At 33.7% G+C, this 25,865-nt stretch overlaps 2 protein-coding genes across 3 annotated transcripts in view; both read right to left on the reverse strand.

Moving 5' to 3' along the window:
* The window catches only part of LOC134848466 (synaptosomal-associated protein 23-like), a 28,070-nt gene extending 24,337 nt beyond the window's left edge, over positions 1-3,733 (reverse strand). Inside the window, exons 1-2 of one of the 2 annotated variants that reach the window (XM_063865932.1) lie at positions 3,516-3,733; positions 918-1,088 (exon numbers count right to left, since the gene is read on the reverse strand). In XM_063865932.1, coding sequence (XP_063722002.1) covers positions 918-1,087 — 170 coding nt within the window. In that variant the 5' untranslated portion in view covers position 1,088; positions 3,516-3,733. Of the gene's footprint in view, positions 1-917; positions 1,089-3,170; positions 3,463-3,515 lie in introns of those variants that run through there. The other variant, XM_063865933.1, reaches the window with a different exon arrangement.
* A 9,897-nt stretch (positions 3,734-13,630) lies between these two features.
* LOC134848887 (protein CLEC16A-like) overlaps positions 13,631-25,865 on the reverse strand; it is a 244,273-nt gene continuing 232,038 nt past the window's right edge. The window contains exons 24-25 of the mRNA XM_063866408.1: positions 15,943-16,169; positions 13,631-14,029 (exon numbers count right to left, since the gene is read on the reverse strand). Of these exons, the coding sequence (XP_063722478.1) occupies positions 13,762-14,029; positions 15,943-16,169 (495 nt within the window). The 3' untranslated portion in view covers positions 13,631-13,761. The remainder of the gene's footprint in view (positions 14,030-15,942; positions 16,170-25,865) is intronic.

Genomic DNA, 25,865 nt, shown 5'->3' on the forward strand with positions numbered 1-25,865 from the left:
AATTATCAAATACTTATCAAGATGATCTGAACTAACGAACTTCAGATCTGAGAATCAAAATATGTAAGAAATACAGAATTTCAGATATTTTAAATAAAATCCGTGGGTACGGGATGCCATAACCCGGGGGTGGCTCGTTAGTTAGAAATTCATGGACATAGCGGGGAGTCTAAAATTTTAGAAGAATAAGGGTCTAGTCTTAGTGTCTAGTGTCGAGTGATTTAATGAGGAAGTTAGGCTATTCTCGAATAGTCGTTTAAGGAAACAGAAATTCGGCTCATAATTGGTTATTTGATCGAATCTAAATTTGGCTGAAAGTTTAGCTTCCGTTGTTTTTAGTGTGAACTGATTGATTGTGTAAAGGCGTTGGTTTTAAATTTTGCTATTCAGTTCACTAAGGGTTAAAGAACAATTTCACTATTGTTTCACTAATTAACACAAAATTCTATAAGCAAAAGTGTTAATCAGCTGTTTCTCTTTCGAAGAAAGTGACTGAATGCGTATTGATGATTGGCGTGGTTTTTATTCAACCAACTCCGACTTTTTAATTAATAATTTTGGACAGAATTTTTCACAGAACCTGTAAAATATTGTAATTTGAGCTATTTCATAAGGATCTTTTACCAAAATGCGGTGATTATTTTTTGTTGAAATACGTGGGTTTTTTGAAATTGTCATTTTTGATGTAAACATAACGTGGGATAATAATCTCTTTCTAATTATAGCTCACCTTACTATCAAAATAATTTTTACTCACAAACACACACACGAACACGTACATACGCACGCACGCACGCACAAACACGCAAAAGGACAAACACACACGCACACTTATACACACACACACACACACACACACACACACACACACACACTTATACACACTTATACACACGCACCACACAAGCACAACGCACCTATTGAGTTGTTCTCCCTGATGGTCCAGAGCAACCAGAGTATGTGTCGCATTATTCTGGCTCTCCTCACACAACTGGAGAATGCGCCGACTGCTGCGAACACTCAAATCGTTGAAGGCTGTCCTCTTCATCTCCACTGTCACTCCACTACTCATCGTCATAGTAGCCATACTAAAAAATTCGAAAAACCATATCAATCAATTTTTGGAGCGTTCTTTAAAAAACTCTTGTTTTTAAACAACAACGACGTGACAATGTCGCTGGAAGAAACCATAGCCGGATTTTGGATTCGCAATGTTCGCAATATTAAAGCGCGCAATGGTAGTATTGTATATTCAAACCGTTTTGGTTGGATTTCTCCTTCGTAGAAAAACTAAAAAAAAACTAAATCCAGAAAACAGCGCAACTGAATCTCGCATAATCTAATAAAATTTGGAGAGAGAAACTTTTAACCCTGAACTTGAAACACCCCATATTTAAGTACAACTTGAAGTACCTTATTTATTCAACTTAAAATAACCCATATTTAACCACAAATATTTGCAAAACTGAAATCAGGAAACTAAAGTAAAAAAATCTACAACAATAAAAAGATATTGAAAACAGTTACTCGGCGACAAAATAAAAATAAATTAAAAATGTTTAAGTTTTTCAAATGAAATTAAAAATTGTATAAAACTTTTTGTTTTGAACTTTTTATAAAGTTTTGAGCTCTTTATTTCGTTGAAAACTATGCTATATGGGCTTAGCTAGGACCCATAGTTTGCTAATGAAACCTTTTTCGTATAAAAAATCAAATTCCATGTTCCAAGCCAAAGTGACATACAAATGTCGGGTAAAACATTTTGGTAGAAAATAATTACTACATCAAAGATGAAAATCATTTAAAAAGATTGCCGGGTGCTAAGCAAGTAGCACGAAAAACTCCGACTACAATGGTAAAATGACTTAAAAGTCCGTTTTCTAGCAAACTGGGTCGTTATTTGTCCGTGGTGAGACAGGAGGATCTGAGCTGAAGCATAGAACCTAATTATAGTAAATTTGGCATAATTGACAACAGTTTTCTTCAAAGAAGAATATAAAATAAAAAAGAACAAGACTGCTCGTGTCAGGACGAAGCCCTGAATGTTCCGACTGCCTTTTAAGATTTATTGAGCAGCAATAATACATTTAAAAAATTAAATGCAATAAAATAAAATGAAAATCATCCCCCCACACGCCATATAAAGTACAAAAAGATAGATTTCGCTTGTAACAAATCAATTATGGCAAATAAGCTTCGTTCAACCAATTTGGAACGATTTATAAGACGGATTAAATCTCCGCTTACGCGTTAACAGCGCGAATTATATTGCGCGTTAATTGTCCCAAATTGGTCAAAATGACCAAAATGGAAATCTTTAAACCCTCATAACTTTACGAAAAATGATCACAGGTGAAATATCTTTTCAAATTTAAGCTCAGGACAACAATACCTTTCGAATGATATAAAAAAATTCCGTCAAAAATGGCTAGTTAAAAAGTCGAAATTTGTCTGAAGAAAACAAAAAAACCCACCCCGAGCACAAATATTCCGTTACTTTCGTATCGAAAGTCGGAACAATTAGGTTTGTTAAAAAACTTTCTGGTCACCGAAGCACTAAATGAAGATTCGAAAACCAGTTGTCGTGAAATGAACTAAGTTTAACAGCTCAAACTGAGGCTCATTTTTCTGAAAAAAATCTACTCGCTTGCCTTACTCGATCGAAATTAGAATAAAAAGTAAAGTTTGATTTTTTTTTATTACCGAGAGTTCTTGAAAACATTTAATGCCGTTCGAATCACGTTTCAAAGGGCGTAAAATGACATATCATTCAAATCATTCGGAAAAAATTGTGCGGTCGTGTTTTGATGTAAATATTTGAATTATAGTTAACAAACACTATGCTAAATTAGATGACCTAGGTTAGAATGGATGACAAAGTTACAAAAAAATTGACATAATAAGGCAACAAAAACGTTAACTGTTTGTTAATCAGTTTTAAAATTTTAAAAATCAGTTTGAAAACATTAACCTGTTTTGTCACACATTTAAATTAATCGTACCACTCACAAAAAAAAATGTTTTTATACAAAACACTCACCGTGACATAAAATTTTAGGTTCTAAATTACGGTTACAAAAGGACACATCATAAAATTGACGTCTTGAGCTAAATTTCTTATTTTTACAATAGCCTGATATAAAGATAAAGGGAAAAAACTTTTTTTTTACCTGCCAGTGGTTCTCCAAGATTAAGAGTGTAGAGGTTATCCGAGAGGCCGAAACGTTCTTTTTTAAGCTTTGTACAGTTTTGCTTAGTACTAAATAGGTCAAAAATTTGAAAAGAAAACTTATTTTTCAGTTTTAAACTACAACTGTTTGAGGCGACCCTAAGAACTAATTCCCCGGGGTTGAATTAATATTTGCCATCACTAATGAAAAACTGCTTATTTTGTAAAGTAATATATTCTGTATGATTTGAGTCAGTGTTTTTTATTGCAGTACAGTAAATTTTCCCATTCTAATTTGGACAGATAGCGAATGAGAAAACAAGTATAAATGAAATGCCATACTTACAAGACGAGCTGAATTTACAACTGAATTCAATGTTTTTCAAGTTGATAACAAAACAAAAATGGTTAAAATTGAATGGTTTTTCGAAACCTATGTTGACTGAAAAAGCGTACTATCAAGTGAGAAATAATGAATTGAAGTTTCGATTTGAGTTTACTTCAGTTTTGTTCTAGAAAAGGAAATGAAGATGATAACTATTTTAGCTTTTAGCTTGACAAATGGTAAACGAACGCTGAATTTGACTAGAATGATAGGATAAAGGAATCCAATTTATAGAGCGGAAGTTTTTTACTTCATTTATTTTCACCAACTATTCTCCTTGGAATCTGGTTTTTTTTTCTAAATTTAATTTTATAAAAGAACTGATTTATTTAAGACCTTTCGCTTTTGTACTTCTTCTAAATAATAGATCCCCAAAATGTATAAATTAGCGTAGGAGGGCGTCTTACTTTTCCTCAGCAACTAGGAGTCTAATGGATGAATTTTGGAAAAAAAAGGTAACGGATGATTATGGATTACTGATTTTTTTCTGATTTAACTATAACATTATATAATTATTTCATTCAGTACTACTTTTTAGGCAATGGCGTACTCAATTTTTGTACAAATTTGGTTGACAAATAAGTACAACACGATTAGCAAATGATGGGTTAATCCACTTTGATCTTCGAGTTTGAATTAAAAAAAACATTGGTGATGGAATGAAGAAATCAAAAACATTAATGAGAGAAACAATTTTCTGATCATTTGGTATTTCGTATTTTTTTACTGGTGCTTTTGTTTGTTCAATGCACGCGGAACTTGATGGAAACAAAATGTTTCAGAAGGTCATAATCTCAATTAGAATGCTATGAGAACATTCAATCCATCTACTGATTAGCTGCAGGGGGAAAACCTGACCGCAAAAACCGGTCTTTTTAACAGAGAAAGATGAGTGAAATAACTACTTGGGAAATTTAGAGCAAAATATAAGCACCAAAACGAGGTGAATTTTGAAAATTAACTTTGAACAATGTTCCATATTAAACCATCTTTAACTTAAGTGCTACAGGATTGGAGATACTTTCTCTAATTTCTTCTATTTAGATGAAAATAAAGAATAGATTTAAAATAGCATACCTGTATTCAGAAAAAAAAAGAACCAAATTATGAATGTACATTTGTCAATCTATATTGGTTTTCAAATAAGAACTCTATAATAAAATCAACAACACAAAAAAAACTGGAAAAGTTTGAACATATTACGAGTTTTAATGTCACAGTTTGTCTTTGGCTTAACTGTTTGCCAATAAATATTTTAAGCTTTTAATTTTGCCAAATTCAAAGGTGTTCATTTTCTGTTTGATTATATTTTTGTTTATAAAAAGGCAAAAATAAAAGTCCTGCATTCAGACGAGAAGAATTATTTTACAGTCATTTATAACATAGGCAGCCAAACGACTATTTTAATCAAAATAAACATTATTTTGCCCGCCCCCTCCTCAATTCTGAGTGGCAATAATTTAAAGAGTCCCGTTTTGGTACTAATTTACGATAGCCAATTCTGGTAGACCAACTCTAACATATTTCTAAAGGCTCTTTTCGAGGGAGAGCGCATGTCAAAAAACCGAGATATTTTGCTCAAAGCCTTTCAAAAAGGGCTCAAAAACGTCGTTTTTGGCCTGCTTTTCAAAAGCTGTCTGCGGTGCAGAAACTGTCTTGAACACAGGGAAGGATTTATTTATTATAAGTTGGAATGAGTTTGAAAAATCAAATTGATTGCTCAACAAAAAAATAAGAAAAAAAGAATTTTTTCGATAAACCGCATCCGTCAAAACTTTGTTGCCTACGGTACTTGAAAAGGATAACTGTAAAACTTCTATTTGAAATATTTTAAAAAAAATACAGTGCATGAGTAAAAACATTTTTAACTGCACAAATAAATCTAATCTTATGATCAACTAATAACCTAATTATTTAAACTTATCAGTTGCGGACTAATTGTTCCAACTTTCGTAGTGAAAGTAAAAGAATATTTGTGCTCGGGGTGGTTTTTTTCTTCAGACAAATTTTGACTTTTTAAATAGCCATTTTTATATCATTTAAAAAGTATTGTTGTCTTGAGCTTAAATTTAGAAAAAATTTATATTTTTACCTGTGATCATTTCTCATAAAGTTATGGGGGTTTAAAGAGTGCCATTTTGGCCAATTTGCGACAATTAACAAGCAATATAATTCGCGCTATTAGCGTAAGCGGAGATTTAATCCACCGGATAAATCGTTCCAAATTTGTTAAAGGAAGCTCATTTGCCATAATTGATTCGTTACTAATAGCGAAATTTATCTCTCTGTGCTTTATATGGCGTAAGGGGGATGATTTCCACAAAAAAAATCTCAAATTAAAAAAAAAAGATTTTCCATGCTATTTTTATACTTTTAATTTTTTCATTTTTTACTACTCCATAGACCTTAAGAGGCAGTCGGAACATTCAGGGCTTCGCCCTGATACGAGCAGTCTTGTTTTGACTTAAGTTGCTCTAAGCACCAAAATTCGATATTGATAATCAGGTTTTTGTTTAAATTTAAACGATTGTGGGTGGAAACATTTCAGTAGTATCTTAGTTTCTTACATAAATTATGTCAACTGAAAAACTTTTCAATAATGAAAAAAAATTTGAGACAATTTTGATTAAAATGAGCATCTTACCAAGTGAAGAGTAACAGTCAATCGCTAGTTTCGAGGTTTCCAGTAGCTGCAGTATTCCTCGATTGAAATTATTACAGACCTTAAGCCTATTCCAAACTAGCTTAAAAATCTTTGAATCCTTTTCACAAAACGAAATTTTATTTCCTGAATGTTTCAAATCTTCGATTCTTAAACGGATTTTGCTTTCTTGAATGGCATATGCACTGTTTTAGTGACAATTTTAGTGTCATAATTACAGGTTTGTGTTGACATGAAAGTTCATTTTGCTACTAATAACAATTAGCTCTGAGCCGGAGATTGTCGCTTGACATTGGCCACAAAACAAATAGATTTTCTGTCATAATTAACAAAAATGGCCACAAAACAAATAGATTTTCTGTCATAAATAACAAAAATAAATATTCCGTTTTCTACAAAAGTTGGAAGAGTAATGTTCAACAGAATATAAGCTTTGAAGCTAATTTGAATGCAGATTTCCGGCTAGAGAAAACTAAACCCCATGGCTCCGGCGTGTGCAAAAATTCTATGGCTCTGGCATGTAGTATATTTTGCTTTCTGTCGCTTTGCTTCCAAGCTCCTTCAAAATCGAGTTTCGTATTTCCGTATTTTACGGTACTTTTTTTAGTCTAAGAGGTACTTTTTCATATTCTACCGATTACTTTTTCTGTTATCTTTAAGCTAAAGCTGAATTTCAATTCAAGGACATCATTGTCATTTTTCATGTCAATTTTTAATATGGTTTCTCGATTTTGTGTTCCGACATGCAAGAAAAGAGACGGATTTTTTGTGCTCGAGGTGATTTTTCCTCCAAGCAAATGTCGACTTTTTAACTGGCTATTTTTGATGGGATCCGTTCGTTCAATCTGAAAAACCTGAGTGCAAATTTAAACTAATATTTTATCTGTGATCTCTTTTTTCTAACGTTTAAAAATGGTCAATTTGGGATAATAAACGTGCTATATATTTCGTGCTATTAAAAATCAGCGCCAAATTAAATTGTTTCAAATTCCCTTAAGACAATTATTTTGCTCTTACTAAGGCGTTACCAGTGCCAAAGTTGGTGTTTTTGTACTTTATATAGCGTGAAAGGGGAAGGAAAACAAAACGAAGAAAAAACCATTAGTTCAGAATTTTTAAAACTATTCTACGTTTTTAGACAAACAAAAACTTTGTAGGCATAGGAATAGTGTTCGCTTTAAAAAATCTGGTATATTAATTTAAAAAAGGTAAAAAGTAAATTAAAAAATGCATTTTTTTCGGAAATCTTATCCCCATACGCTACGTAAAGTATAAAGTGATATATTTTGCATACAGCATATGACTGCGCTACCTAACTTTGTATTTTAACTAACCAAGCATGCTCAGTAACAAATTCTTTTTTTTTCCGTTTCGATAAAGTCTCGGAGAGTCGGTTGATTAGCAGTTCACAAGCAGAGAGTGATAAGTAACTAGCAAAAGAAAGTGGTAACGTTTCTGTAATTGTTTCTGGCATCAATGATAATGGAACCAGTTCTAAACTAGAATTTATAATTGGTTATAAAAATAATTCTCTAATTCTATAAAATATTCTTAACTAACCAATCATATTCCATAACTAACATTTACACTTATTTGTAAGTGCTGAAATTACTTGTAGTTTCAGCAACAGAGCAATTTGAATTAAACTTAGAATACAGTTGTTCTCCTTCTGGAAACTAACTCGCATAAACCAGTATACACTAGATCTATTGAGACTAGGAGATATAAGAGTAAGATTAAGATCGGTATTAGAATAAGAAGTTGCACGAATCTATCCGGCCAAAAATAAGATAGCGTGACGAGCAGACGGTGTACCTTATCTGAAATTACTCTATGAGTATAGTAATCCGTACATAACTCAATACGAAACAATCTATTCCCAAAAAAACTTTGCAAGTATTCCGAAAAAATCTTGTTAGTAAACAGTCACTAAAGCATTTAACAAAAATGCTTCTAACTTTTTGTTTCTAATATCAAGCAACAACTCAAAACCATCAGAAAGTTGCAAAGAAGCTCATTCATTATTCTACAAACTATTCATTTCCTGCCAACAGAGAAACTTTTTTGGAACTCTTGTTTTTAGCCACCTTAAAGACCCCCCAAGAAACACTGATTCCCGTGCACCGTACCTTCTGTAATGCAGATGTCTGTGCAGCTGAATTCGAGAACTTACTGTGTCACAATTCATGTTCAAACTTATCAATACTTAAATTTATTTATATAAAAGCTTTTTCAGAAACAGTTCTGACACTTCTTAACGAACTGTTATCTGAAACAACAACTTCATTGCAAAAAGCTATATGGCACAAAAAAACTTCTGAAAGAACTCAGTAGCAGGTTTATTACTCGCAATTTTGCCGATTCATCGTTGTACTTAAGATCTTAGTAAGCTCCGAAAAGTTAAGCTTTTAACGAGACTTTTTTATTACCACGGTAATTGTTAAGCTGTATTCTGTTCTCCTTTTTATCTGAAAATGCGAAATGTGTTTCGTCATTTCGTTATTCTTTAATAGAACGTTTGCTTACAACATTATACTGGTTAAGGGTTAAACAGATTCTTTTTAAATTTTTTAAGCAACTTATTCTTTCAATTGGTGTTTTGATAAACAATAAATCAATTTCTTTTTTTTCTGATACTTTTTCAATTGTAGAGATGTAAATAATTGATTTATTTTTTTAAAAAAAAATTCAGCTCATTGTCGATTGAGATATCCATCCTTATTGCAAAAAATGATGAAACTACTTGAGCGTTTAGATTATATTTTTAAATCAACTCTGACACGATAAATTATAAAGTTAAGTATAATCATTAAGTTGATTATAGAGGCAAAAGCACAAAATGAATGGCGCCACGGATTTAATAATGTTAAACAACGTATCGCAACTAAGATAGTCTGTCAACTGCACGTTTCATTAGACAGTTCTATCAACTTTTTTGATCTAAATTTCAACCATCTTTTGTAACTGACATGCTGAACCGATAGAAAAAATTAGGGCAAATTGTGATAATTTTCTTAGATACCTCTGTAATTTTATCCATCAGACAGATGGAAAATAGTCAATGAACACAAGGAAACTGAATAAAAACTACTTATTTTTTTGAAAAAAAATTCAACTTACGAAGCCTTCAAGCTCTTCGATTTTCAAGAACAGTTATGATTGACTATTTTTTGAAAAAAAAGTCACATTTTAAGAAAACTGTACCACTAGGTAAAATTTTTTAAGCTTGCAAATCTGAAAACTAAATTCATCTTTCGAAACAAGAAAAAAAAATCAAGTTTTCTACGACCTTTACTCTTTCGCTCATCTAAAAAGGAGTTTAACTTCCTTTTAACACAGGAAGTGAAGCTAATATGAAAAAATTTAAAAAGCAAAAATCAAATTTAATCGTGAACACATTTAGGACTGTTTCCTGAAAAAAAATCGCCAAAACCATTATAAGAGTATTTACTACAATCACGACTCAGCTAGACGCTCAAAAATCAAATCACCTAGAGCCTCACGGCTCTTTTCTGCTTGATACAGTTTTGATGACAACTACCATTCAAAAAAAATGAGCGAAGTATCTTTTAACACAGAGAAGAAGTGGAACTTCGCACAAATTCCAATTCAATGCAAGAAAGTTAAGTCAAAATATAGCCAACACACGCTTGGAAAGGAGTCAAAGAACGCAAGTAAACAGAAAAAAATCCTGACTTGTTTCTTGAAAAAATCTCAACTTTCGGATTTTCAAGAAAAAATAGATTCCTTTAACGCTCTTAGAATTTCGAGAACAATTTTTGATTCGCTCTTTGTTGACAGACAAAACAAGAAAAAAAATGAGAAAAAAATCGAAAAAATCGAAAAAAAAAGCTAGATCTATTTGAACGAATATGGCTAATTTTGAAACAAAAAGAAGACAAGACAATAGATGGTGTAATAAGCATCAGAAGATTATGTACCCAGTAACAAAGCCGAAAATATCTTGCCAGGATTCCCTTAAGCCAAAAAAAATCAACAAGACTTAAGAAGAAGTTATTAATTTTCCGTCAACCTCAAAACACAGACACGCACAAACAAAACTTCTTTCCCTCGTAAAATTTCAAAGAGCACAGGTAAATTAGAAAACTAAAAGCAAAAAGAATGTAAAAAAAAACACTTAAAAAATCTACTGTATGGCAACTAAGCCGACAAAACATCAGATGACAATGATAAACCGGCAATTTTTTATGAAGTGGACTATTTCCTGAGTGAAAAAAATAACAGGTCCGGTCAGTTTCGGACCCAGGAACTTTGGCATCCCAAAGTCTCATTCGTTACCTACAGACTGTGTGCCGTAGACGCTAAGAAATTTAAAATCATTATGAACCAAGATACCAACTGATTCAAACGCTTTAATTAAAAAGTTGTGAACCCAAAAAAATCTATATTCCAGTTTGATAACGCTTGCTGAGTGCATGCGTAATAAAACTATTTATTTTTGAGGAAGCACGAGCAAAAACTAAATATTTTATTTAGCTGGAAAATCTGAAAATCAAATTCCACTTTCCTTTACATTTTTGCTGTTCGACAATGGAGTTTGCCTTCCTTTTAACAAAACAAATAAATTGAATTTGGAAAGAATCCAAACATTAACTGCAAAAAATGAGCTTGAGCTTCAACAAATTTAAGAACTTTTCCTGAAAAAAAATCGGTTTTTTAAGATTCTGATCTACGTTCAACGACTCCAAAGAAATGGGGGGGGGGGGGATTTAAAAAGTCGCAAAAAAAAAGATCTATAAAAAAAACAGCTGAGCTAAATTTGAAGAACAGCTTTCCGAGACAATATAATGTGAAATCAGCATTGAAAGGAGAGCATCGGTGAAAAAGCCAAACACGCCTTAGCAGAAAAAAATCAAGTCTTAAGACCTAATAAAACATTTGAAGTCCCCCCTCTCCCTAGAAACACACCCATAAGCAGACAAAAAACTCTCGCAAAAAAGTCGCAAAAAACTAGATCTACAAAAACAAACAGCTGAGCTAAATTTTGAAAACAGCTTTCCGAGACAAAATAATGTAAAATTAGCAATGGAAGGAGAGCATCGGTGACAACGCCAAACACACCTGAGCAGAAAAAAATCAAGTCTTAAGACCTAATAAAAACATTTCCCCCTCTCCCTAGAAACACACCCATAAGCACACAAAATACTCTCCCGCTCATCAAACAACGCAATATGAGGTCAGTTAGTTAATATAATATAGGTCGAAAAATTGACAAAAAAAATTGAACTACCATAACTTTCATATCGTTGTCATTTTGTCGAAAAATTTCTCACAAAAATTATGCAAAATAAAACAATTTATTATTAAATTAGCATCGAACCAAAACTATCAAAGCGTTAACAAGGCCGCCAATTTTCGAGAAGACAAATTGAGCCGAAAAAAACTTAAATAAAAAAACTTGAAAACAAAAACCAGTTACACTTGCACTTACAAAAACACTTTATTAAAACAAAATTTGCTCGTGAAATATAAAATAAAACCTTTTAAGCCCAATAAAGAGAAAAAAACGAAGACAATTAACGATATACTGAAATGGGAGTTGATAAATTTACAACCACCTTAAAAAATTTGCGAACAGAACGGACATTCAAAACGCAGAAAAGCTCAAAGTACGGGAAAAACTGCAGTACCTGGTTGCAGTGCCTTTTTCATTGCAAAGGTTATTAGGCGGGAAAGCCTTCAAACAAAGGAAAATTATATTCTATTTTATGCTTAATAACTTTATGCAAAAAATTGTTGGTTTCATTGAATCCTACATGAGACTCAGTGTGAAAATCATTTTACATTTGATTTTAATTTTCCAACCATATAAACCATGCTCGGGCGATTAATTTTTTTTGACTCTTATGAACTCAATAATCTTATGCTTTAGGCTTTGTCTCATTTACTGCGAGTTTAACTTAAAAAAATTAAGTTTAGAAATTCAATTGATAATTTTTGGAATTTCAATTTTCTAAATCAATAAAATATACACTTTTCTACTTTCAAATATAATCTATCCACTTCATTTGAAATATTAACCATCAGACCGATATCTTAGTGCAAACATACATATTTGTCAATGAAACTTCAATTCGTTACTGCAATTTATATCATTGAATATAGCCAAAAAGCAGTAGTGATGAAGCTAAGAAACGTCGACGTAGACGTGATAAAAGTGGATGGATTTTCTACATATTATTTCCATTTTCAAAACCTTTTCAGGAGTTTCATAGATGACATTACACCACATTTATGAAGGGAAAAAACCTTTTTGATAAAAACTAATCAATCGGATAAAAAAAAACAGGATCAATAACTAATAGTTAGCCTGGATTTCTATTAAAAACAAAATCCAATTTTGAAAAAAAACGCCGTTTTTGCGCCATCTCCACGTATGTTTCTGGAGAACATTTTTCATGCTAGCCAAAAAGATGGACAAAAAATAAAACCTCACTTCTTTCATTAACTCTTGAATTATCGCTCAAAAACAGCAACTAAAGTACATAGAACAATGAAAAGCAAATTAAATGCAACTTTAAAGCAAAACTTTTTTTATCGTTCTAAAATCAAACAGCTCTTCAGCTTAACTAAATATTCTGACATGAGGTCAAAAAGTCTACTGTCTGATGATAAGAATTGAATTGACTTTGACATTTCTAATAAAAATGGGCGTAATTTGTTTCAATCGAGAAGAGTATTCAATTTATGAACTGATGATTACTGAACTATCTTAGCACCAAATATTTCTCGTGTAATCGCGAGCATGAACATACAACTCATCCATAAGTGGCAACGTGACCTCTGTCCCACTCTTTGGCGAATAATTCAGGATAAAACAAAAACTTGGAATAATTTAAGCTTCTTTAGAATAGTATACGGAGTGGTAACTATTAACTAACTAACTTTATTACTGTAACAGAGTTTTCTGGCAATGTTCAGATAGACAAAATTAATCAAGAGCAATCACGATCATTCGATCAATTTTTGCACGCAGAGTACAGCTATGCCCACAAATTCGCCAATTTACGCGCAACGGAGCAGCTAAGAATCATTGTCTGAAAACAGTTGAGTATCCCCAACAGAAGGCTGGAAAAAAATCAATGAGTTGAAGGAAACCGAAAAAAATATATATTTATTTTTTTTAACTGGTTGCAACTTTTGAATTTCAAGATTTTCCTTAAAGCTCTTTCAATTTCAAGAAAAAATTTATGATTTACACCTATAGAACTAATCCAATAAAAAAACTGGGTTAAGTTTTTCCATTCCGCTGAGAATTCTGAAAGCTAAGTCCTATTTGAAACTAGAAACTGTTTTTTTGCGACATTTCCGCTTTCTTATTTGGAGAGTGTAATTTGCCTTCCTGTTAGCAATGAATTTAGGTGAACTTGAAAAGAAAGAAAAAGTTGCATGTTTGTCCATTCCTTTGTAAGCCAGTGATCTTAATTTAGACAGCAAGCGAAAAAAAATCAAAATTACTCGATTGCATCTGTTAATTAATTTTGACCTATCGAAACAATTAGCAACAATTTTGATACAAAAAAACTAAGCAGTTTCCTCTTCACTATGTTCTGGCACCCAATGTGAATGACCATTGATGACGTTATCATTATCAAAATCTGTCAGTTGCAGAGAACGATCTCTGATCGCAGCTGCATCTTCACCATCAGCTTCAGCATGATTCACCGTCACAGCATCTCCTTCCCCTTCACCAGTTAAAAATTCTTTCTTTCCTTCATCATCGTCAACTCGCCCGCTGCTGTTTTCAACTGCCGAAGATCCCAAACTATTAATCGCCGATTGGGAGAAAGATCTAAATAATTCAACAGTAGAACCATATGCCCTTTATTGTACAATTTCGAAAACTTCAAATCAAACAAACTCAATTTTCATCAAAAATTGTCTTTTCTTCGATTAATAGCACTTGAAAGAATTCAAATTTTATTTTAGGACTCATTTTTTCAGGTATTAATTCAAGAAAAATTGACATAATACAAAGAAATTAATCAGACACAGACAGAGGCGAAACTGCACTTCGCTCACACAAGCGTTAAAAAAGGTCTAAAACACGAAAATAAACCTTCCAGAAACAATCTACTCTTTGTCTGCCGCTTCCAAATATCAGATTTCTCCCTCGGCCAGCAAGTAACAAGCGTTGAGTGCGCTTTAATTAAGTGAATATTTCAATAGCTAAATCAATTTTTTTTGAAAATAGATAAGCGCATTTCATTGAGTAGTTAGTGCAAAGTTTCTTAGTTATATAAACGCCACTCACTCTCGCACACTGAATAAAAACATACAGTTCATTTTTTTATCCGGCCCGAATTTACAACACAGGCGAAGCTGTACTACGAAAATACAAGCAAAAAACGCCTAGTAGATTTAAAAAGGTCAACCAGACAAAACGTAGCCAACAACATTCAATGAGCTGAGGAAAATAGAAATTTCAACGTTCGAAATTCAAAGATGTAGACAGTTGGAAAAGAGGCAATACACGCAAGTACACAGAAAAAAAAATACTGACTTGTTTAAAAAATATTTTCAGCTTTCAAGATGGACACTTTTTTGATAAAATTAATCCAATTTGAGAAAACTGGATCAAATGGTAAAATTTTTTATTTCGCTAGGAATTCTGATACCTAAAAACAATTTTCGAAATTAGAAGTCGATCACGTTTTCTGCAACCTTAACACTTTTTCTGTTGAATAGTGGTGGAGTTTGCCTCCTCTAACAAAGGAAATGAACTGAACTTAGAAGAAATCAGATGTCAAAGCGCGAAAAAGTAAATTTGATCCTGAAAATTTTTAATCATCATGAAAATTTTCTAGAAAAATCACGAAGCATTAAAAAATCATCACGACCTATATAAGAGTCTGAACTACGTTCATCGACTCTAGCAAACATAAAATCCTCAAGCTCTCTGATTCTCAAAAGCAATAATCAAGTGGCACTTTTGTTGAAAGAGGCAAAGCGGAGTTTTGCATCACTTGCTATACCACAAAAAAGCATTGCGAGCTAGCACTAAGAAAGGAAATAAAAGCCACTAATTAGGAAATCTGTCCGAAGAAATCACAACTAAAAAACTTTTCTCTGGGATGATGTTCTATTTGCGGAAAACACGTCCAGAAACACATTAGACGGTGTTTAATGAAACTCTAAAACAATTTTTGAGCAAAAAAAACTGGTGTCATGAAAAACTTTGAACTATAATTTCTATTCTGAGATTTTTTAAGTTTTGTGCGATCCGAAGAAAAACGTTCATATTATGCTTCCCTCGAACGACCCAAAATTAGATCGAAAATATTTTCCAGCAAAAAAACTAAAAAAAAGAGGAAATTATACGAAGTCAAGGCTAGTAAAATTACTAACTGCAGGACTAAATGAAAACATAAAAACCAAAAAAAAACATGAAAACATAAAATGAAAACAATAAAATCGATCACATTTTGACGCGGCTTTTCAGCTTATATAATTAGAGAATGCATTTTGCCTATCCTCTAGCAAATGAACTTGAATTGCACTCAAAAAAGGCACATACACCTGGGGGCGTTCATATGTGTATTTGTTAGCAGCGCATTTTAAGAATTTTCCTGAAAAAACACAAAAAAAATAAATCATCGACTCTATGTTCATCTACTCAAAAAAAACCCGTCATAAGTCGCTACTCAAAAGCAAATTAGTAAATACAACCGATGGGTGATCACCTTTGAAAAAACTATAACACACCTTGTTCTTGACAACGGGTAACTCATGCTACAATCCAAGTGATGATGACCATCGTTATTATTAGTAGCATTAGATACTGAATTCTGATTGGCTGACGAAGATTCGTGAGGGTCTTCGGCTGCTGTTAGGGTGTTGTCTCCAAATGTGGTCGAACTGCCACTCTCGTAATCTTTTCCTCCGAGAGCCATGAATCCGAACTGAGTGAGAGTGGTCGAGTCACTTTCCAGCTAAAACAGTATAATTGAAACGGTCTCAATTTACTCTTCATTATCTGTGTGAAGATATGCGAAATTAAAAGTTATCCTTTCGTGTTTATTGTTTAAAAATTGTGAATAGCCATCCCCAAAAACTTAATCCTCCTTTGTTAGTTTACAGTAGGTTGAAAACTTTATAGCCCGCTAAATGAAGCGTAAGGACGGGAGTCGTTAGCATGTAATATAACCTCATTTTCAAAAATCAGAACATAGCCAGCTGACAAATGGAAAAGAGTAATGAACGCAGGGAAACTGAAAAAATAACTTACTTTTTTTTGTAAAACCTTCAAAGTTCGAATTTCGAAGAAAAAATGGGTGGCCTTAAAGCTTTTTGAATTTGTAGAACAATTTATTATTGACGCTTTTTAGATAAAACAAACACATTTTGAGAAAACTGGATCAACAAGTAAAACTTTTATTACGCTTAGAAATCTGATAATTAAATTCCATTTTAGAAATTAGAAGTCGATCACGTTTTTCGTCATACTTACATTTTTGCTGTCCGATAGTGGAGTTTGCCTTTTTCACACAGACTCGAAGCTGCGCTTCGCAAATACGAGCGCGGAAATTGCAAAAAAGAGCTCTAAACTGGCAAAACAAAGTGAAATAAGGAAAACATAAATTAAGCATCTTTAAAAATTTTGTTGAAATTAGGACTAACACGTTCTCGCATCTGCTCCACGACCGCTTGTAATTTTACTAACATTAGTCATCGATAAAACAGCTAGTTTCTATGAAATTGCCAATGTTAAGCAGCAAAAACTCGGCCAAAAATTTTTTTCTTCAAATGTTTCGGATTTGAATATCCGACATGTTAATACGGAGTCTCACATCCTCGCATCTGCGCCGTGGTCGCTTGGAAGTAAACTAGTGACCCATATAATGCTAGATCTACATACTCTAATGTTTTTAATCGTATGTTGTACTGATACGGAAGTGCATAAATTTCAAAAGAAAATGGACTTTACGCTAAACCCTAGTGTTTCTCTACTAAAGCAGGGAAATCATCGCTAAGTCAAAGAAGAAAACTACTACTCGCTCTTTCCATTGAACTCTTTGTCTCAGATTCGGATGAGTAATTTTCGAAAAAAAAGTGAAAAACAATCCAAAAATCGATCCAAAATTAGACTCCTAAATTCATAAAATCTTCTCTACTAAGCATGGGCATAGCCTCAGCTTTCGACGTCTGGTTTTTAGATTGAAGATTTCCGCGCCCTGACTCTTTAGATTGAAACCTTAATGTCAGTTTAAGCTCGTAGTTTTCATACATTAATGACGAAATTTCTAAAAACGTTTAAAATTGAAAATGAATTTTTCCGAAGTCCATATCAGCTTTTCTACAAAAAAAAACATGTTGAAACAGATTACGCAGGGTAAACCTAAGCACCATGATACTTTTAATGAACTATCAATCTCAGAATCAGCAGATTTTGTTTTCGAAAAAAAAAACATTCCATAAAACGAGCAACACTTCAAAATATGGACATTTCCTAGGCCATTTAATTTTTTTTTCACAACGCACGGCATTGCCACTTGTGCAGGTACTGATTTATAAGACTCACATAAGTCATTATTTTCTTTCGGTTGAATCTTTAATCTCCGATTTGACATAGTATTTTTGAGACAAGTTTTAAACCAAAATGTCACAAAATGAGCTTGTTTGAGGCCATATCTTTTTTCTATCGATTTTAGGGAACAGCCACTTGAGAAAGGGATATCTCATAATTTGTTATCTTGATTAAAACCTTCATCTCAGATTTGTGCATTTAATATTTGAGAAAATGAAAAAATTCATAACAGCCCATTGAAGATTGGAAAAGAGTACTGAACGCAAGTAAAGATGAAAAAAAACTGACGTTCTTGAAAAAATCTCAACTTTCGAATTTCAAACAAAAATATTAGACGCCCTTTAAGCTCTTTGAATTTCTAGAACAACTTATGATTGGCGTTTTTTTGATAACATGAACCCAACTAGAGAAAACTGGATCAATAGGTAAGCTTTTTATTACGCTGGAAATCTAAAAATTAAATTCCAATTTCGAAACTAGAAACCGTTCATGTTTTCGCACAATTTCCACGTTCGTATTTGGAGAGTTCAATTTCGGTAACTTTCAGTAGATGAATTTTATTTGAACTCAAAAAGTGCATATATATCCAAGTGCATTCTTAAATGCATCAAAATTTATGAATGCACATCTGTAGTTTAGAGATTTTTTGAAACTTTTCCTGAAAAAAAAATCAGTAAGAACTCTTAAACAAATAGGTCAAAAAGACCCCAGTGAAACTTTCGAAGGACGCAGAACTCGAGGTAAAATGAAAATAGACTAGCTAAATATGCAGGCACATAGAAGAACAGCCGGTTTTTCCATTGGTACCATTTTTTGAAATTTCTGCGAAAAGTGCAAAAAAACTCCAAAGCATTGCAAAAAAAAAAAAAAATTTCATAATACATGTTTTCAAAATACATGTTTTTTTTTTTCAAATAGAACCTAACACCAGCCCAAAACAAAGCAACAACATATTCCTTTAAACTGTTGATTCTTAAATAAGTCTAAATATGATTAAATTGAAATATATCGAAATCAGATACAAACAGCGAAAAAATCATAACTGAGCGTGAACTAAAAGACTTTTCGTAGAAAAAAAAAACAAAAATCACCACAAACTCTAAAAGAGTACTCACCACAATCAATACTTTCAAACATAGCGAACAGACAGATGAATAAGAGATGAACACAAGTATACAAAAAATAATGACTCGTTTTTTTTTCAAAAATCACTGACTTTTGAATTTCGAAGAAAAAGTAGATGATCTTAAGGCTCTCTGAATTATTTGAACAAGTTAAGATGGACGCTATTTTGATAAAATTAACCCATTTTGAGAAAACTGGATCAATAGGTGTCTAACTTTCTGTTGCTGGCAATTCTGATAATTAAATCCATTTTCGATTTTCGAAGTCGATCAAGTTTTTCGTGAACTTTAATTTTTCGCTGTTATATAGTGGATTTTGCCTTCCTTTTAACAAAGGAAATTAACTGAACTTAGAAAGAAATCAGAAGCAAAACAGTAAAAATCAAACTTTAGCCTGGACTTAAAAAACATATGGCCTACAACTCTTTGAATTTCAAAAACATATTATGATTTTTTCCGTAGATATGAGAAAACTAGATCAATAGATGAATTTTTTGATTTCACTGAAAAAATAAAAAATTTGAATCGAATATCAAAACCAGAATTCAAAAAAAATTAACACAACCACGTTCATCGAGACTTGAATACAAAAGTCCACTGGCCACAAAAATTTTCAATAATCAAGGTTATTGCAGCGACAAACGTTAATTATTAAGGAGTGAATGAATGAGAAAGGCGAGTTTAAGATGATTGAGCTGAAGGATATTTTGTACGTTCCTAAAAATTGAAGAAAATTGCTGAGTGTATCAAAAATGAAGGAAGCAGGAGCAGAAGTTGTTTTTGGTGCGAGCTCGTTTGTTCGCCAGGGAAATGGATCAGTTTACCCATTAAGAGAGGAAAGTGGTCTCTTTTTATGGGACACTTTTGTAGGAAAAGACGAGTGTTAGGTAGTAAGCACATTGAAACAGTGGCATTGCAGGATGGGTCATAATAACTACTAAGATTTAAGTCAGCAACATGTTGAAGGCATGAAGATTAATGATTTTAAAATTGAGAATTGTGAAACTTGTGAGTTGAATAAAGCAAAAAAGAAGCCAGTCCCGAAAGATTCTTATACCAGGGCAACCAGGACACTAGATTTTGTTCACAAAGATATTTTAGGTCCTATCGACCCGCTAGCAGAGGATGGACATAGATATGATATAGTGGTTTGTGGAGCAGACAAAAATTTCTGTAGCTGGTTTGAAAGCAATATCTCTGAAAAAATTGAGATAAGCGAGATAGTGAAGATAGAGCTCGAAAAATTCAGTGCTATGAGTGCAAGGAGTTTGGACATATTGCAAAACATTGCCAAGCACAGAAAAAGTTCATTAGTAAACACTCAATGAACCACGGCAAGACGAAGCATTTTGCCATAAAACTACACTTCCTTCGAGAGTTAGTTGAACAGAAGAAGGTGACATTAACCTTTTTACCAACAGCAAACATGCCTGCAGACGCATTGACGAAAAACTTGGGAAAGTGCAAAACTGCATTTTTCCGAGACATTCTACTAGGAACCACCTAATTTGAAAGGCGGGGTATTGGTGATTTTTCCTAACTGAACTGGAATTGATCTTTCTTATTCAGTTCAAACTGAAAGATCACTTCCCGATTTTTGTTAAAATTAGCTGGTGAAACATGACCTTTAGTCATTGGTTCGAGCAACTTTGTGCGGGTGATTTACCATATATATTTGATCTGATTTGCTACTGGAATTATCACTCAAATCTCATTAATTCACTCCTTATTAATTAACGTTAGTCGCTGCAATAACCTTGATTATTGGTGATTTTTCCTAACTGAACTGGTTGATCTTTCTTATTTAGTTCAAACTGAAAGATCACTTCCCAATTTTTGTTAAAATTAGCTGGTGAAACCTGACCTTTAGTCATTGGTTCGAGCAACTTTGTGCGGGTGATTTACCATATATATTTGATCTGATTTGCTACTGGAATTATCACTCAAATCTCATTAATTCACTCCTTAATAATTAACGTTTGTCGCTGCATTAACCTTGATAGGTTATGGGCCCAGATGCCCAATCACGAGTGAGAAGTCAGGAGTCAAGATTGACTGTTTGTTCAAACGAATAAGGAAAAAAGCTGAGATTTGCAGTGGAGTTGTGACAGTGAAAATCACAACTTGAAATATACAACTGATCAGTTAGACAACTGCGAGAGAAGCAGGCCAAAACTACTTGGAGATAGACGATTGATCAGACAGAGAAGTGCAAAGATAGAAGAAGGGCAACACAACTAGAAGACACAGGCAACTTTGACGACAGAAGCAGGGCAACACAACTTCTAGAGATAGACAACTCTGACGATAGAAGCAGGGAAACACAACAGAGAAGAAGAGAAGACGGTCAAAAGCTACACGAAGGGGCACTGAGTGAGCACAGCAGTGGAAGAAGCACTACACTATTGATAGTGAAAAAAAACTGAAACAAACTGATAAATTACATGTTTTATTTGGAAAAGTTGCTGATTTATATTCAATTTTTGCGAAAGGATAAATTCGTTCGTACGCGGTTGCTCGATTCCGACACAAAATCAATCCGACGAATACATTGCAATTAAAAGAAAAAGAAACTGATACCCCAGAATAAAAAGACGAATTTCTATTTTGCTAATATATATATTACCTAGTATGAAATCTGAGGAGGGACCTTAGCTTTGCTAAGTCGCTGATGTGTTATTCAGTACGCACTCCGTTAGATTCCAAATCAGATTTAGGTAATCAAATATACTTGCATAGTTATATAAGCGGGCGATAATGATGTTTATAGAATACGATTTTGATGTAAGAGAAAACGGGGTCATTGAACTTTACCTAGTGCAATACTTAATTTTTTGAATTTTGGATTGGAGCTTATATTTTTTGTGTGAGAATTAAGTCGAATATAAGAACTTGGATTAGGAAAGAAATGTCGAAAACTGATAGGATAGTTTTTTCGGGAAAAGAAGAAGACTTTTCCTACTTTGAAGAGCAATGCGAGGCACGAATTTTTCACTTGAAGTTAAACAAGATTTTAGATGAGACAGTTGATTATAGAATATTTATGCCAAGTTTAAGACCGAATGCAAGCAGTGATCAAAAACAAGCTGCGATAGATAAAGGAAAAGAGATTTTTGAAGAAAAACAGTTGCATATCTAGTACGAACTTGTGCAGGCTCTAGATAAGAAATCAGTTTTGTTTTTTAGACCTTATCAAGGCAATGGTAGCAAAGCTTGGGATGTTTTACGGAAGAGGTTTGAGAGTTTTGAAAGACCCAGGCTGCAAAAACTAATCTCCGAACTTACAACTTTGAAAAAGAATCGCAATGAAACAGTGATAGATTATTTGACTAGATCAGAGGAGATTCAGTATAATTTAGAACAAGTGAACGAAGGAGTGAGTGAAAAAATGTTAATTTCAATTATTTTGAAAGGACTTCCAAAACAATTTGAAACTTTTTCTACTATAGCTAAGTTTAGTAGAGATGAGAAAAGTTTAGATGAGTTGAAAAGAGATTTAGTGATATTTGATAGCGAGAGACAAGTAATCGAAAAAGAGCATGCTTTTAATAGCGAGAACAGAGTTTGGTTCAAGTGTCATAAAAGAGGACATGTGTCGAAAGAGTGCAGAAAAAACTTAAGTAGCAGACGAGATAGTGAAGATAGAGCTCGAAAAATTCAGTGCTATGAGTGCAAGGAGTTTGGACATATTGCAAAATATTGCCAAGCAAAGAAAAAGTTCATTAGTAAGACTAAACGAGAACAGCAGAACCTAGTAGATGAAACAGAGGCTCATTTTAGTTTCCTGAGTGGAGTGTCTCCGGGCGAGGACTTGTAGACTCTGGAGTGGAGTGACTTCGGGCGAGGACTAGTGTCTCCGGGCGAGGAGTGGAGTTGTAGACTCTGGAGCTACCAGTAATATGATTAAGGATCGAGACATGTTTGTTAGTTTAGATTAGAACTTCAAAGGATCGGTTAGCAATGCAAATTTTTCTGAATCAAAAATTTTAGGGAAAGGTGAAGTTAGATTCAGAGTGAAAGATGAGAAAGGCGAGTTTAAGATGATTGAGCTGAAGGATACTTTGTACGTACCTGAAAACTCAAGAAATTTGCTGAGTGTATCAAAAATGAAGAAAGCAGGAGAAGTTGTTTTTAAGTGCGAGCTCGTTTGTTCGCCAGGGAAATGGATCAGTTTACCCATTAAGAGAGGAAAGTGGTCTCTTTTTATGGGACACTCTTGTAGGAAAAGACGAGTGTTATGTAGTAAGCACATTGAAACAGTGGCATTGCAGGATGGGTCATAATAACTACAGAGATTTAAGTCATTTGTAGCAACATGTTGAAGGCATGAAGATTAGTGATTTTAAAATTGAGAATTGTGAAACTTGTAAGTTGAATAAAGCAAAAAAGAAGCCAGTCCCGAAAGATTCTTATACCAGGGCAACCAGGACACTAGCTTTTGTTCACACTGGTTATTTTAGGTCCTATCGACCCGCTAGCAGAGGATGGACATAGATATGCTATAGGTTTTGTGGACAGTTTTTCTAGATATCTGAAAATTTATTTCATGAAGACGAGAGATGAGGCAACAGAAAAAATGGAAAGGTTCATTGCAGACATAGGAGTCCCTCAGACTTTAGTTTCAGACGGCGCAGGAGAGTACATTGGTCAAGATTTTAGGCGAGTTTGTAGGAAACAAAAAATAAGACTGGAAACATCGGCTCCTTATACCCCTCAAGAGAACGGAAAGATAGAAAAGTTGTGGGGAACAATTACTACAATGGCTCGCTGCATGATTTTTGATGCGAATTTATCGAAAACTTATTGGCATTATGCTCTTAATATGGGTGCTAATCTCAAAAATATGTGCTTTCATTCTGCTATAGGCAAAACACCCTACGAGTCAAAGTATGGAGAAAAACCCAACCTTAATTTTGTGAAAACTTGTGGGTGTGTAGCGTATAGTTTTGTGGAAAAACAGTTTCGCGAAAAACTAGACAAAAACTCTAGAAGGGGAATTTTTCTGTGGACATCGGAAAATTGTAAAGCTTATCTGATAGGAATTGAGAGTGAAGGAAAACTCAAAGTGCAAAAGTCTAGAAAAGATAGTTTTGACGAATCTAAGTTCTACTTTGAGAAAAAGATAGAAAGTGACGAAGGAGAAAGAGTAGGTGATGTAGTATTTTTTGGAGAAGTTCTCGAAAATATACCGAAAAGTGCTAAGGAAGCTTTAGCAGACCCTGACTGGCAAAAAGCAAAGAAAAAAGAGTTTGATTCATTAGAGAAAAACAAAGTTTGGGAACTAGTTAGAAATAGAGGAGAGAAACCTATAGGCAGCAGATGGCATTTTGCTTTGAAGTACGGACCTAATGGTGAAATTTCCAGGTTTAAGGCTAGGTTTGTTGCTAAAGGTTTTAGCCAAGTTGAGGGAAGGGATTTTCACGAAACGTATTCGCCTACAGCCAAGATGTCGACCATAAGAATAGTCCTGAGCTTAGCAGTTCAAAATAGGTATCAGTTGAGACAGTTAGACATTAAAACTGCATACTTGAATGCCAAACTAGATGAAGAAATTCTTATGAAGCAACCTGAAGGGTTCGAGAAGTTTGACGAAGAAGGAAAACCTTTAGTTTGTCTTCTGAAGAAAAGTCTTTATGGACTGAAGCAGTCCGGTAGAAACTGGCATAGGACTCTAAAAAGCTACCTTGAGGAATTAGGTTTCGAAAATTCAGTTTTTGATGAGTGCTTGTTTGTTAGGAGGATTGAGGGAGAGATAGAAGGTTTAATTTGCTTGTGGGTCGATGATATAGTGGTTTGTGGAGCAGACGAAAATTTCTGTAGCTGGTTTGAAAGCAATATCTCTGAAAAATTTGAGATAAGCGAGATAAGTGATCTTAAAAGTTTCTTAGGAATGAAAATTGATTACTCAGGAAACAAAATTAGGATAAGCCAGGAGAAATATGTTGAAAAATTGATATCAAGATTTAGGATGACCGAAGCAAAGCCGATAACGACCCCTATTGGTGAAAACGAAAAATTGACAAAAGAAGATTGTCCTTTAGAAGGTAGCATAGAACAAGAAAATATGAAAAAATGTGACTATCGAGGACTTGTTGGTTGTCTAAATTACCTAGCTTTATCAAGTAGACCCGACATTTGCTCAGTTCTTTTGTGGAAAACCCAGGTGAAAAGCATTGGAAAGCCGGAAAAAATTGTCTTAGATATCTGCTAGGAACGAGAAGTTTACCTTTAGTATACAGGAGGTATAAGCCCTTGAATCTTGTTAGCTATTCGGATGCGGCCTGGGCTGGAAATATAGACAATAGAAGTACCTCAGGATATTGTTTTAACTTCAGTGACAATTCAGGTGTAATCAGTTGGTCTAGCAGACTTCAGCGTTGTGTATCAACTTCAACAGCCGAAGCAGAACACAATGCTGTGGTCGAAACAGTAAAGGAAGGAATTCATTTACAGGGCATACTTAGCGACTTAGGCATAATTTGTAATAGGCTTTTAGAAGTTTTCGTTGATAACCAAGCTTGTATTGCTCTTAGTAAACACTCAATGAACCACGGCAAGACGAAGCATTTTGCCATAAAACTACACTTCCTTCGAGAGTTAGTTGAACAGAAGAAGGTGACAATAACCTTTTTACCAACAGCAAACATGCCTGCAGACGCATTGACGAAAAACTTGGGAAAGAGCTAAACTGCATTTTTCCGAGACATTCTACTAGGAACCACCTAATTTGAAAGGCGGGGTATTGGTGATTTTTCCTAACTGAACTGGAATTGATCTTTCTTATTCAGTTCAAACTGAAAGATCACTTCCCGATTTTTTGTTAAAATTAGCTGGTGAAACATGACCTTTAGTCATTGGTTCGAGCAACTTTGTGCGGGTGATTTACCATATATATTTGATCTGATTGCTATTGGAAATATCACTCAAATCTCATTAATTCACTCCTTAATAATTAACGTTTGTCGCTGCAATAACCT

The sequence above is a fragment of the Symsagittifera roscoffensis genome, chromosome 6 (genome assembly GCF_963678635.1).
Source record: "Symsagittifera roscoffensis chromosome 6, txSymRosc1.1, whole genome shotgun sequence".
Classification (NCBI taxonomy): domain Eukaryota; kingdom Metazoa; phylum Xenacoelomorpha; order Acoela; family Convolutidae; genus Symsagittifera; species Symsagittifera roscoffensis.